The 14,634-nt window shown below is 38.4% G+C and overlaps 1 protein-coding gene across 6 annotated transcripts in view; it reads left to right on the forward strand.

Annotated features, from left to right (window-relative positions):
* CCDC91 (coiled-coil domain containing 91) overlaps positions 1-14,634 on the forward strand; it is an 843,537-nt gene that overhangs the window by 35,040 nt on the left and 793,863 nt on the right. For all 6 annotated transcript variants that reach the window (XM_029599989.1, XM_029599990.1, XM_029599992.1 and 3 more), the window contains exons 2-3: positions 1,301-1,344; positions 2,030-2,105. In XM_029599989.1, the coding sequence (XP_029455849.1) occupies positions 1,315-1,344; positions 2,030-2,105 (106 nt within the window). In that variant the 5' untranslated portion in view covers positions 1,301-1,314. The remainder of the gene's footprint in view (positions 1-1,300; positions 1,345-2,029; positions 2,106-14,634) is intronic.

Below are 14,634 nucleotides of genomic sequence, written 5' to 3' on the forward strand. Positions count from 1 at the left end.
TTTCAAATAGGTATCTTCATCGAGGATGCTGCATTATTCTAAACAAGGTGCACTGCTGAGAAGTGAACAAAAATAATGCGTCTCTTGTTTTTCTTCCCTTCTCTTGCATTTATATGGTCCATCGTGATGGGTTCATGTATGTCTTCACCCCCCCCCCTTCCCTTTGTGTTAAAATTTTGAAGAGAGAGTGGTAGGGCTTTCTATGTTTTTCTATCTCTTCTTTTGGCCATATAAGCCCTCTCCATATCTGCACTGCCTGCTTTGTGCAAGTCAGTGTGCCACACATTTTTATCATAAGAAAATAACATAGATATATGCCCTATTGGGTCAGACCAAGGGTCCATCAAGTATCCTGTTTCCAACAGTGGCCAACCAAGTCAGAAATACCTGGCAAGTACCCAAATATTAAATGAATAGATCCTAAGCTACTAGTCCTTACTGATTAGTAGCATTTTATGGACTTCTGCTCTAAGAACTTATCAAAACCTTTTTTTAAACCCAGCTACACTAACTTTGGAACCACATCCTCTGGCAACAAATTCCAGAGCTTAATTATGCATTGGGGTGAGAATTTACTCAGATTTGTTTAAATGAGCTACTTGCTAACTTCATGAAGTGTCCCCTAGTCCTATTATCTGAAAGAGTAAATTACCAATTCACATTTACCCGTTCAAGTCCTTTTATGATTTTGTAGATCTCTATCATATCCCCCCTCAGCCGTCTCTTCTCCAAGCTGAGCAGCCCTAACCTCTTTAGCCTTTCTTCATAGGGGAGCTGTTCCATTTTGGTTGCCCTTCTCTTTACTTTCTCCAGTGCAACTATATCTTTTTTGAGATGCGGTGACCAGAATTGCACACAGTATTCAAGGTGCGGTCTCACCATGGAGCGATACAGAGGCATTATGACATCCACCTTTTTATTTGCCTTTCCCTTCCTAATAATCCCTAACATTGTTTGCTTTTTTGACTGCCACAGCACACTGAGCCAATGATTTCAATGTACGATGCCTAGAACTCTTTCCTGGGTGGTAACTCCTAATGTAGAACTTATCATGTAACACAACAAGGGTTATTTTCCCTATATGCATCACCTTGTACTTGTCCACATTAAATTTCATCTCCCATTTGGACGCCCAAGTCAATACAGGTGAACCTTTGATATGAAAAAACTGGGAAACATTGTGTTATAGAATTGACAAATTCCACTGTTTGAGATAAAATAATGTGGTTGTGCATTTTGATGTAGGTTTGGTGAAAGCATACTGAGTATTGATTGACACTTACTTAATGCTGTCTTCCAGGGGACAGCTGCAGAATGGATGATGATGATTTTGGCGGGTTTGAGGTATGTACCGGTATTTTTGTTGTAAAATGATCAGAATTGTTTTATTGCCTTTTAGCAAGTGTGTTATGTAGCTTACATTAAGCACAGTAAAAGGGTAGATGTTGTTCATTGTGAAGACTATGCTTATAGCTTTCTTGTATGTTTTCATATGAAAACAGTGCTTTTCTTTATAGAAAAACTTACGGGGGAAGAGAGCTTCCAGTGACACTTATGTTGGAAATGAACATAGTGAAACTTCTTTGTAATGATATCTGTCATTTACTGAACTCTCTTGTTTATATATTGCATTATTTATATGGTGTGGACACTTTGTGCTTCTCTGTCTTGTGATGGAAATGTTTGAATTAAAACACAATCATGGTTTTAGGAAAATGAGGTATTTGTTTTTGATGCATGCAACATTCATAGTCTAAGCATGTATTCTATAGAGGAAAATCAATTTTAGTCTTGTATGAACTAACTTTGGGTGAAAAACAATTAACAAGTCCATCAACCATCTTACAGCCAATCTCTTGATTTTTCTCCCAAATTACCGTTATCAGACTGTAGGAAACTTTATATTTAAACTTAAGAGTGGATCAAATAAAGTACATTGCTAACAAAGCCAAAAGATCAGAAATTCTGCAGTATGAATTTGGGATGTTTTGCATGTTATGAAGAATAATAATTGTATTATTGGTTCTAGGCAGCTGAGACCTTTGAAGGTGGGAATGGTGAAACACAAACTACATCTCCTGCTATTCCTTGGGTATTCCCTGCAGGTACTGAAACCTAAACTTTACTTATGTTGTCATCTGTTCTTCTTTTTTTTTTTTTAAGTGCCTCATTTTATCCTCCTTTTGTTACCCTAGAATATGTGCATCATAGTTCCTTGAAATTCACAGAAGGCATAATTGATTGAACGCACTTCTACCATGCCTCAAGATTTTGGTTCAGCACAATATGGACATGTTACATTTTTCACTGTGAATATGGTAATTAATGTACATACTATTGCAAATTCACCATGGCCAATAATTCTGTCTGTGTTCTAGCAACATTACCAAGTAGACAATAAAAATCACATTTTAAATGTTAATTATTTTTTATTTTTTTTTTTTTTAGAGGACACTCCTAGGGATAGTAACTTTCAAATCGGGGCACATGTGCACATTTGCACCCATATGTCTTCCTGCGCCCAGGTAGTTGGCCATTTTATAATATACACCCGCATGTGTACATGTTATAAAATAGCCTAGCCAGTTGCGCCATATGTTAGTGCAAATCCTACTACCGCATAGATCATGGAATTTTAAAGGGATGCATGCTGACGCCATTCCCAGTTTTACCAGTTCATGCCCAGCTGAGAGATAGGTACTCAAACCCTACCCCACCCCCCCCCCCCCCCCCCCCCCCCTGTTTGATAGCCTTCACTCCCCTAGGTTAGCCCCGATCCTTAAAACCCCGCAGATCTGCCTGGTTTTCTTTAAATTTGAACCTACACGGCATCCATAGCAGAAGCAAAGTTATGTGGCAGGGGGACTTGGAGCGTGCTGGGTCGCATCAGTATTTACGTGCACATCTTAGGTTTATGCCCTGAAATGCCTATGCCCTGCCCCTTTTTGAAAACTTTCAAGTTGTGCACGCTGTGGGAAATATGCGTGTATCTCAACGGCTTTTAAAATCCGCTCAGCGTGCAAGCCAGACTTCTTTGTGCATCCCCTAATGAATGTGCACATCGGGCTTTTAAAATTCACCTCAGTGTGTTTTTTGCTTGTAAAATGAGAGGGAATAGTTTGTTTATAAATATGTAATAACCCTGTTTTTGATTATTGATTATTTAACATTTTGAAGTATATTTTATAGAAGAATTTGAGAGATTTCTTGGATGCTGATATAAGGGAAGGAATAATTGTAATGTTAGAAGTATCTCTGAACATTTCAAGAAGAGAACCAGTTTTAAACCATATCAGTTGCACACTAGAAAATATATGTAAAGCTGTATTAGTTTAACATATTCCTTTGTTCTGTGCAGCATAGTAAGAATTTATTTTAGTTATTAGCTTACATATAATGGGGGAAGAGTCTAAAAACACAGCACTGGATGATGGCCTGGTGGTAAATCTAGAAGAGGACAATGAGAGAGAGCTTTTAAAACTGTATCAATGGAGAGAAATTAATAGTAGCTCATATGTTTATAAGACATTTTGGTCGGGTATATTTTTTTTACCATTGAAAGTTATTCTGGTTTAGACTGACAAAAAAGGAGAGGAAACATGTATGGCTGCTTTTTTGAAAGGATATTTAACCCTTGTGTCAAGAACTAAAGATTTCCACCTATTGCATTTTTGTGCTTATAAATGCCCTCTCTTAACTCCCTTCCGATTGATGTGATGCTATTGGCCTGCACCCATTATAAGTTGCTTTTAGCTTATTGTGTTGTTGAGTCCAAAAACAAGTATATTTGTTTTTGTTTCTTCATATGGTCATAATGAATTTACGTGTATATGATTTTGGATTTCTAGTTTACAGTTTTTCTGCAAAGTTTAATCATTCTAATTTAGATATGTAGAATTTAGAAGTTACTTAGTGTAGTGGTTGCACTCTGTGCTAGTACATATTTATAAAGAGTTTGCGTGGGCAATGTGCTATTACAGTTTAAAAAAAAGTGTAATAACATATAAAGGTTTTTGAGGTACAACACTTACACTGATGCTATTGGTATTTTAATCTTTGCAGTTTAGAAAAGTATGGGATATAATAGTGGAAAATACCTACATGAATTTTAGGGTGAAAGTTTAAAATAGTAATTATGTTCTAAACTTTGGGAACGGTAACTTTGAAACAGCTCACATAAATTAACCAGCAAATATGTGCCTGTAAAGCCAATTTTTTCTAAGTACGTTTATGTGTGTGTTTGCTTTAAAAATTACTCCACCCAAAGTACCTGCACAAAGTTAAACCTGCCAATTTGTGCTAACTTTTGCAAATCCTAAAATGTGTGTAAGTGCCATCCCCTCCCCCAATCTCTGACCAGAGCACCTCTACTCAGTACAGGTACATTTGTGCACATATAGGGCTTGTGTGGAAATATATTCATATATTGTGGGCACAATTTTGTAAAAGACCATTTATGCAGATAAAGCACTGTATTACCTGTAGAAATGGTTTTGAAAAGTTATCCTCTGTATGTACAACTTCTTGACAGTTTGTTATGAATTTTTCCCAGTTTATTGATGTCTAGTCGATACTATCCATTAGTACCGCTGAAATGAGCGTTAGGCCAGGAGTGCCCGAGGGGGCAGCGAACAAGCTTCCAGAGGGCCACCAGCAGCCGGGATGAAAAGACAAGAGTGTTCATCTCTGCTGACTGGGGCTAGTGGAATGTCTTACCGCGGGGGAAGGTGCATGTGGCCGCTGGTGGATCTGATCCCACCGGTGGCCGAAAAACAGAGAGGTAGGCCATTTATTTATTTATTTTTAGACAGAAAACATTTGTAAGCATTGCTGCTTCACAGAAATACCAGCTACTCTTACTCAACTAAATTAATGGGAAATTTGTAGTCTGACTATATACACTGAAGTTCATTTGTGTGCTAGGTTAAATAGTTTTAACTTGTTGATTGTTAGCACCATAACTGATAGCATTCGGGTTAGGCTTCTTGGAAGTCAGACTACAAATTTGCCATTTATTTATTTATTTGAGGTTCTTTATATACCGCCATTCGTTTAGTAGCATCATGTCGGTTCACATTCAACAATGTTTAGCAGCAGAGCTAGAACAAACAGAAATTAGCGGCAGTGCTTTACAATTAATGTTCAACTTAAGAGAAAGACCGTTAAAAGTTGATAATAGCGTTAAGACAGAGCGGATGACAGATTGATACATGGTAGTGCAATTTATTTGAATGAGAATAGCTGGTATTTCTGTGAAGCAGCAATGCTTACATATGTTTTTCTTTCTAAAATAATATAGTAAGAACAAAAGAAATTCCCTTTTTTACACTTGATTTTATATATGTAATTTAAAGATAAAAAAATATTTGGAAGGGAATCTCTTACTTTAGCTAGTTCCACTATTTATAAATTTAACAAGGTAAGAGAACTGTTTAAAATCCTTAGAATTCTATGCAGGCATCATATTGATATATTTAAACTAAGAATATTTTAAGTTCCAAAAAAGTGAAATGTATATAAAATTTTTATATTTGGACAATATATGTTTGCTCACAAGTTTCAAACTGAACCCCTTGTGGTCAGAAGAGAGAAAAATTTAAAACCAAAGGCTAGTAATATAATAAAGACGGTAGATAAAGATCAAATGGTCCATCTAGTCTGCCCAACAATTTGCTTATGGTAGAAACTGCTGCTTTATGCAGGTTACCCCCATGCCTTCTATTACAGGTAGTAGCTGCCATTCCGTGCAGGTTACGGCCATGCCTTTTGATAAGGGTAGTAACTGTTGCTCTGTGCAGATCACCTCATGCCATCTGGTAGGGTAGTATGTTAAGAGAAGAATACAGCCAAAATATAGGCAGGTTGTTATCTTGAGAAAAATAAATATTGCTGATTTTTTTTTTTTAATAACCTCCCTCCTTTTTAGTCACTTTCACCATCATAGATTGAGGTGCTGCTGTATACAGTAACATAAGACATTGCCTTACTGGTTCAGACCAAGGGTCCATCAAGCCCAGCATCCTGTTTCCAACAGCGGCCAATCCAGGCCATAAGAACCTGGCAAGTACCCAAACACTAAGTAGATCCCATGCTACTGATGCCAGTAATAGCAGTGGCTATTCCCTAAGTCAACTTGATTAATAACAGTTAATGAACTTCTCCTCCAATAACTTATCCAAATCTTTTTTAAATCCAGCTATACTAACCACATCTTTTGGCAACCAATTCCAGAGCTTAATTGTGCATTGAGTGAAAAAGAATTTCCTCCGACTAGTTTTAAATGTGCTACTTGCTAACTTCATGGAGTGCTCCCCAGTCCTTCTATTATCTGAAGGAGTAAATAAATGATTCACATTTACCCATTCTAGACCTCTCATGATTTTAAAGACCTCTATCATATCTCTCCTTAGCCGTCTCTTCTCCAAGCTGAACAGCCCTAACCTCTTTAGCCTTTCTTCATAGGGGAGCCATTCCATTTTGGTTGCCCTCTGTATTTTCTCCAATGCAACTATATCTCTTTTGAGATGCGGTGACCAGAATTGCATACAGTATTCAAGGTGTATTATTAACTGTGGTCTCACCATGGAGCGATACAGAGGCATTATGACATCCACCATTTTATTTGCCATTCCCTTCCTAATAATTCCTAATTTTCTGTTTACTTCTTTGACTGCTGCAGCACACTGAGCCAATGATTTCAATGTATTATCCACTATGACGCCTAGATCTCTTTCCTGGGTGGTAGCTCCTAATATGGAACCTAATATCGTGTAACTACAGCATAGATTATTTTTCCCTATATGCATTACCTTGCACTAGTTCACATTTAAATTTCATCTATCATTTGGATGTCCAATTTTCCAGTCTTGCAAGGTCCTCCTGCAATTTATCACAATCTGCTTGTGATTTAACTATTCAGAATAATTTTGTATCTGCAAATTTGATTGTATTCCTTTCCATATTATTTATAAATATATTGAAAAGCACGGTCCAAGTACAGATCTCTGAGGCACTCCACTGTTTACCATTTCCACTGAGAAAATTGACCATTTTAATCCTACTCTGATCTTTATCCTGTTGGACTCTATATCCTCCCAGACATAAAGTGCCACACCTTCACTAGGTTGATCCCCTCTATGAATGCGATTATAATTTGTCCCCTGATATAGTAGTGACTCATTGGTTATCTTCCTAACACCAGGTCTCTGAGATGCCAATTATGACTATCTCATCATTCACTGATATACACTAACTCTCCCATCTTACATTTTAGACTTCTGGCGTTGGCATACAGATTTCACAGTGCATCTTTTGATGTGTTAACAGCCTGCTTTTCAGTTGATAGGGATAATTTGGAATTTTTTAGCTCAGTTGATTCTTTACTTATAGGCACATGGACTACTTTTGCTTTTATTGGAACCTCTGTGGTGATGCCCTAAGTCTCTTGTTTCATTAGCATCCTTTAAAGGTACATTCTTCCGAACCATGCACTGCTGAGTGACTGTCTGCTTTCCCCCTTGTTCTAGTTTTAAAAGCTGCTCTATCTCCTTTTTAAAATTTAGTGCCAGCAGCCTGGTTCCACTCCGGTTAAGGTGGAACCTGACCTTTTGGAAAAGTCTCCCTCTTTTCCAAAAGGTTGTCCTGTTCCTTACAAAACTGAATCCCTCTACCCTGCACAGTCTTCTCATCCATGCTTTGAGATTCTGGAGCTCTGCCTGCCTGTGGGGACCTGCACGTGGGGCAGGAAGCATTTCAGAGAATGCCACCCTGGAGGTTCTGAATTTCAGTTTTCTACCTAAAATCATAAATTTGGCTTCCAGAACTTCCACCCACATTTTCCTATGTCGGTACCAAGACAGCCGGCTTCTCCCCAGCACTGTCTATAATCCTATTTAGGTGATGCTTGAGGTCCACCACCTTCACACCAGGCAGGCGAGTTACCAGGCAGTCCTCATGTCCACCAGCCACCCTGCTATCTACATTTCTAATAATCGAATCACCAACAATGATGGCCGACCTAACCCTTTCCTCCTGGGCAGTAGCCCTGGGAGACTTGTTCTCAGTGCATACCTAATTATACTACCTTCCTGATGTATATGAATTATGAGTAGATGATAAGATGTGTGTCCCCAAGGGAAGGGGAATTTTAACAGAAGGCATAACATAAAAGGTTCCATTTTACTCTCTCACAGTAGTCATTTGTGGCCAACAAATGAGGGTGGGGGGGTCTGTGGAATCTACATATATTTAATAGAAACAGGTGTGCAACAGGGTTTTGTCCTTTTGGCAAGTGTTTAATATATGTAGCCTCTTAGCTAACATAGAAGCAGGATACTGTGTATATGTATATATATGTGTGTGTGTGTATGTATGTATATATATCTACTCAGCTGACAACATTCAGTTCTTTATTATGTCATCTTGGGTGGATGCAGCAGTGTTAGAATCTAAGTGCCTAGCTGAAGTAAAGCACTGGATGTTTGTGACTTGGCTGGCGCTCAACATTAGGAAAACAGAAGTGATTGTGCTTCGCAGGTTTTCCTCCATAGAAATTCTGTGTAATGTATGGACAATCAACTTAACAATGCAAGTAATGAACTTGGGAGTTATGTTTTGAGACAACTTGTGTACAAAAGAACAAATCTAATGCCATGGTGAAGGCAGCATTTTATAAGCTACACTTCTTATGAAACTTAAAACCATTTTTGTGTTTTCAACATTTTCGTACATTTTGAAAGCTCTGATCCTATCTGGACTAAGTTATTACATTTCACTTTATTTTGGGCTACCAGCTAACACCATTAGGGCCTTACGGATTGTGCAGAACATGGCTACACAAATACTAACTGTACCCAAGAGGCAAGTCATATCTGTTAATTACAGTCTTTACATTGATTGCCAATATTATGGAGAATAAAATTCAAGACTGTGTGGCAATCATTCACAGATCTTTAAATAACGTTGAACCTCTCTATAATATATAAATACTGTTTTGAGAATCTACCAACCTCGAGCCTTGTGTTCTGTCAATCGTGGTTTGTTAATGTGCTTTCTCTATGGTTAATGTGCCTGGCTAAAAATCAAGAGAGCCTTTTCAGTAGCGGGACCTTTATTTTGGAACTGCTTGCAGGATAATTTGCAAGATATAGATTGTTCTAAGACTTTTAGGAAATAAAGACCTTTTTCTTTAGCAAAGCATTTGGTCTCAAGGAACAATAAAGAAACATTTTTATAAAAATAATAATGCAATTTCTTATCCCATCTCCTCTTCTTGCAGTGATCCTTCTCACCCAATTTTCTGGTCTTGGGTAGAAAATGACTGCAGTAATAATAACTTTTTTTTTTTTTTTTTTTTTTTAATGCCACAGTAGCTTTGGAAAATTGATAGTGGTGGTATCGTGAGCTTTGTTCAGATCATTGGTCCTTGCAATGGTGATTGGATGAGCTCTACCCACAAGTCTGCACAGTGGGGATTTGTAGGTGTCATCACACTACAGAACTAACAATAAAACTCTAGAGACCTAGAAGTTTCTGTTGTGTGTGTGTGTGTGTGTTTTTTGTGGTTTTTTTTTTGACACATGAATATTTTTGAACTTAAAACATTTTATTTTAAAAGCAGGCTTTCTGTATTAAAAAAAAGAAAAGAAAATTTTCTTTTCAAGTTCAATTATGCATTTCATGAGGTTTTCAGTGGAGTGTGATCCTTAAAGCTGAGTTTTTCGATTGCTCCTGGATTGAAACAGTCCACCCAGTTTCACCTTTCTGATTCCTAAGCTCCCAGGGATAGGAATGGGCCCACAAGGTAATTGGGAGTGAAATTGTGGGTTCTTCTATTGCTTGAATGGCATATAAGGAAGTTATTCCTGTACTGGGGGGGTACCAGGCTAACAGATGTAGACTTCTGTTGTTGACTGTGCATTCAGCCACCAAGTAGTATTAGGACATATAAAAGGCCATTTCTAAATCTGGACTGGCTATAGTTGGCATGTCTACCTAATTTATGGTGGAAAAGTCTTTGGTAGATATGGTCTTTGACTTGTGTCTCCCTCACTTTAAAGCAGCGGTTTTTAACCTTTATAGTTCTGCGACCCTTTTAATACAATTCCCCACTATGTGGCGACCCCAACCGTAAAATTATTTTCGTTCATAGGCCTAAGTAACTGTACTGTATATACCGTATTTTCCGGCGTATAAGACGACCCCCAACTTTTACAGTTAAAATATAGAGTTTGGGATATACTCGCCGTATAAGACTACTCCTCTTCCAATGCATTCCAACATTTACAGCAGGAGGGAGTGACTCGAGGAGTGAAGGCATGCTGGGCAAAAGGGGCTTGCCAAAGCAAGCCCCTTTTGCCCAGCACCGGCCAATCGGGGAGCGAGGGAGTGCAGAATGAACTTTTTTTACTGCATCCGGTGAGGGGAGGGAGTGACTCGAGGAGCGACAAAAAACCCATATTTCCGATGGTCTCTTAGGCGACCCCTAGCAAATCGTCATTCGACCCCCAAAGGGGTTGCGACCCACAGGTTGAGAACCGCTGCTTTAAAGGCTATGGCATGTAGAGTTGCAGCTATAAGACTAGTCTGTGGAAATTTAGGAGTCATTTGCTTTGGATCCCTTTTGCAGGTGTAAATCTGTTTGATGCTCAGCTTGAAAAATTTGTCAAATATATTATTTTCAAGACAAATTTGAACTCTGCCTGTCATCTTTAAGTTCTTCTAATAGAGATTTTCAAGGAAGACACACTTTTCTTTCATTCTGATGGCATAGAGCGATTGGGATATATAGAGTTGCACATTCTGTAGATTCAAGGAGCACAGGAAATTCCACTGTGTCTGCTTGAATGAAAGAATGAACAGATTCCATCTTGAAGTCCTAAAACCACAAAACCTGTTCAGTTTCTCTAGGTCCAAAGTTTTACCCAAATTATTCAAACTTTTTTGGGAATAGATGCTAGCTGGAATAACCCTAGAATAATTTTGCATCACATGGACAGCTACTGTGACCCACATCTTCAAGTCAATTCATAATCTTCCTTAGAGCTATAGTAGTTTCCATTCAGGGAAATATTCAGGCCTATGAAAAAGCCTCAGCAAGTTGAATATTTGATTACATAATCATTTGAAATAAGATCCACAGCCCAAATATATCCAGTGTAATTTTCAGGCTAGGGCAAAGCTCTGTAGTCTCCCTCCTTATTGAGTTGACTGATCCAGAAGTCAGAATTTGCCCTTCTGCCTACCATCTCTGAATGGTTTCGAGTAGCAAGATCTTCCAGAGAGCTGAGATTTTTTCTTAGAGGAATAGTTTTTTCTCATCACAGTGCTCTTTATTCAGCTTTGCCTCCGTCTCCAGAGGGCTTTCCAAGTTGTTCATGATTTTGATAACCCAAGCTCACCGTGCAAAGTCTGTCTTTTTCATATGTGAGTGACATATTCATTAAGGGACAAATGTGCCTGGCGTGCTGTGAAGGCCACAACAAAATGATTTGCCTGTTGCAAAAGCACATCTGGATTTTTAACTGTGATGAGAGGTCTCTGGACACACTACTGGATCTATCTTCTTTAAAAGTGAGTTTCTATAACAATTTTGGCTTAGATTGCCTGAGCATCAACAAACCTTCTGCAGGCCATCAGGAATGCAACACTCACCATTCTGGAAATGATCACTGATTGTCTTTGTCTGTTAATCTTGGGGCTTATGGTACTTAAGCACACACATGGTTCTATAGGCCAGATATCTTAGAAAAACCCTCAAGTATGAGCTTAAATCAGTCCTACAATTCCAGCTGGACAGGAGTTTGTGCTCTGTTGAATGGCCAGATTGAACTTCGGAAAAGAGAAGAGCAAGAGATCAGTACTGATAATAAACAAGATCTTTGTTTTTCACAAGAAAAGTCTCTACACATGAATATCTGGGAAATGAAGAACAAAATGATAGCCTTCACAACTTTTCAAGATCAGGTTTATCACAAGTGTATGAGAATCAAATTAGACATTGTGGTGGAGTACTGCTTGTGCCACCACCTTTGTTCAAACAGTTGAAGTATGTTGTTGATTTGGGCAGAACAAAATTTGGTCAGCTTGTCAACAATTCATATTTTAAAGCATTTAAATATGTAAGCAGATTGTGTAGAGGAATTGCAATCCTAGAGAGTGGGTGATCAAAACACATCATCTGAATTCATTTGTGCTCAGAGGGGCTTCCCAGCTATGGATCTGATGATGCTGGCCCACAGCATGAAACTACCAAGATTCTTCAGCTGCTTCATACATAATAGGGAGGTGGTCACTGATGGGCTTGCTGAAGATGGAAAAACTTTAATTTCTGTGTGTCTTTCCTGAACGGGCCATTTTATTTGTCTTACGAAAGGTAAGCTCTTGCAAAACAGAGAGTACTAGTGGTAACTATCTGACCAAAACATCCTGAGTTGATAGATCTGAAGATGGAAGAAAATGCCAGATAGTTAGAAGTTCTAGACATTGTAAGAAGAGGCTTTATTCTTTTGTTAGGGAAAGGCATCAGTGGGGTTTGAAACAGCAGCCAGGAGATGCAGGGCCAATGCCCTAGTGATAAAGCTACCTGGCAAATCAGAAAGTAATAGTGCCAAGGACCATAAAAGATCAGGAAGACAGTATGATGGCCACTCACACAGGTAAACTGGATTGGTCAAAGGTAGGTTAAAGGGGGTTGCTGGGAACCAGGGAATTGTTTACAACTATCAGAAGACTGCTTAGCCCTCTAGTGAGGTGAACTCCCTACCACAATGGAAAAGCTCTACTCATCGACATGGTTTCTGACTTGTCTGCAGCTTTAGCTCCAAGATCCAACTTAATCTCCCAGCTTCAGCTCCAGCACTGGCACATTGTGCAGCTCCTGGCAATAACCCACCTCCTACCTTTCGAGTACCGGTGTGGCAAAGGAGGCTGACATCTTTCTAATTCACATCTGCTGAAATAGGGCTGAAGGCTGAGAGGTAATCTTACCCAGTTATCTTGAGTCAATTTTTCAGCCAAACATAAACAGCTGTTTGCAGCTGAAAATGTTCCTAAATCTAGGAGCACATTTCTCCAGCTATATTTAGACCTGCTATTGGTGCAAATAGTGTTATGCAGTTAATATAGTAACACTAATGATGGCAAAAAAAACCCCCAAATGGTGCATCCAGTCTGACCAGCAAGTTTCTTATGGTAGTAACTGCCACTTCTTGCAGGCTACACCCCAAGCCTTATGTTAAAGGTAGTATTATTTATAATCAAAAACCAAGCAACTGTCAAACCCATATTAAATTACTGCTAGCAACATTTTTATGAGGTAAGCAGCTTTCTTGATAACTCAGACAATGCTGCTTGAACGTGCTTTTGCTTTTGAAAATCCTTGCAGACAAGCTAAATAAAATACCTGCCCCCAGAAAGCTGTCGGAACCATACTGTTTCAACTTGGCTAAGTTGGTGCATCTTTTAATTTTATGTGGACAAATTAGCTGGTTGGTTATATTTATTCAGCTAACTCCATAAGTTAGCTCGATAAACCTTTGGAAAATTCACCCCTGTTTTTCTGTTACTGTAACTTGAAATTCTGAAGTGATAGGCATCAATCTTTCAACAACCTTCATGAACTGGTACAAAAGACCTTATAGTTTAACTATTTTTTAAAGCAAGTTAAAACTGGGTATTACAGTGAAAACAGAAATTTAACTTTTTTTGCAGCTTTTCCAACTGCCTCAAGCAATCGTTCATAATAGGACCTTCTAGAGAACCATCAATATATGCTTTAAAAAATGTACATAAAACCCATGGGGATAATTTTCATCATCATTTTGATATCTTAAGTGTTATTGAGTTTTAAGTGAATACCTGCAGGCAATAACCACATATTTTGCAAATGTAGGGGTTTTATAGCATGAATTGATGTAAATGAGTAAACACTGTAACATTTTTTTTCTCCATAGACAGTCCCAAATGTGGGAATTTGTCATGGCATTGAGGCTTAGACTGTGTCCTGTCCTGTAGCTAAGGAGCTTTAAGGCTCTCTCTGAGCATGTTTGGGTGACTACACATAATCGATGGTGCTATGAGCCTTGGTCAATCCTTTTTTTCTTTTGCAGTGTGTGTTGAAAGGGTCCCACAATGCTGTTCTTAATTTGGTCAGAAGCTCTTTCATAAACATTTTTTTTCCTCTAAAAGTTCACCTTTAAGCTCCCTTTTGCTGCTTTGTTTCTGTTTTCAAAAGGTTTTCTTTCAATTTAGCTAACACCATGTTCTCTATCCTGGCAGAATAAAAAGCCACAGGTTTTAAATGGTGTCTTGTCAGTAATAAACATTTTCGTATTACAATCATAAAGAATGCCTACATTGCTTAGGAATTAATCATGAAAGTAAAAGGAGTGTAATTTGTTCTAAAATGTCTTGTATGGTCATGAAACTTGGAAAACTGAGAATTTAGGACATCTTCCAGAACATCCTGATGCCATCTTCCATGTGGCTCTAAGCTTTCCAAGCCCTCAGCATTAATACACTTGACATGGAAGCCCTTAGACTCGTAACTATCGACGTGGAGGTCCATGGTACCTGCCAGTAACATAGAAAAATAGCATGATATCTGATAAAAGATCATATGACCTACCCATTCTG

This window comes from Rhinatrema bivittatum, chromosome 4, assembly GCF_901001135.1.
Source record: "Rhinatrema bivittatum chromosome 4, aRhiBiv1.1, whole genome shotgun sequence".
Lineage (NCBI taxonomy): Eukaryota > Metazoa > Chordata > Amphibia > Gymnophiona > Rhinatrematidae > Rhinatrema > Rhinatrema bivittatum.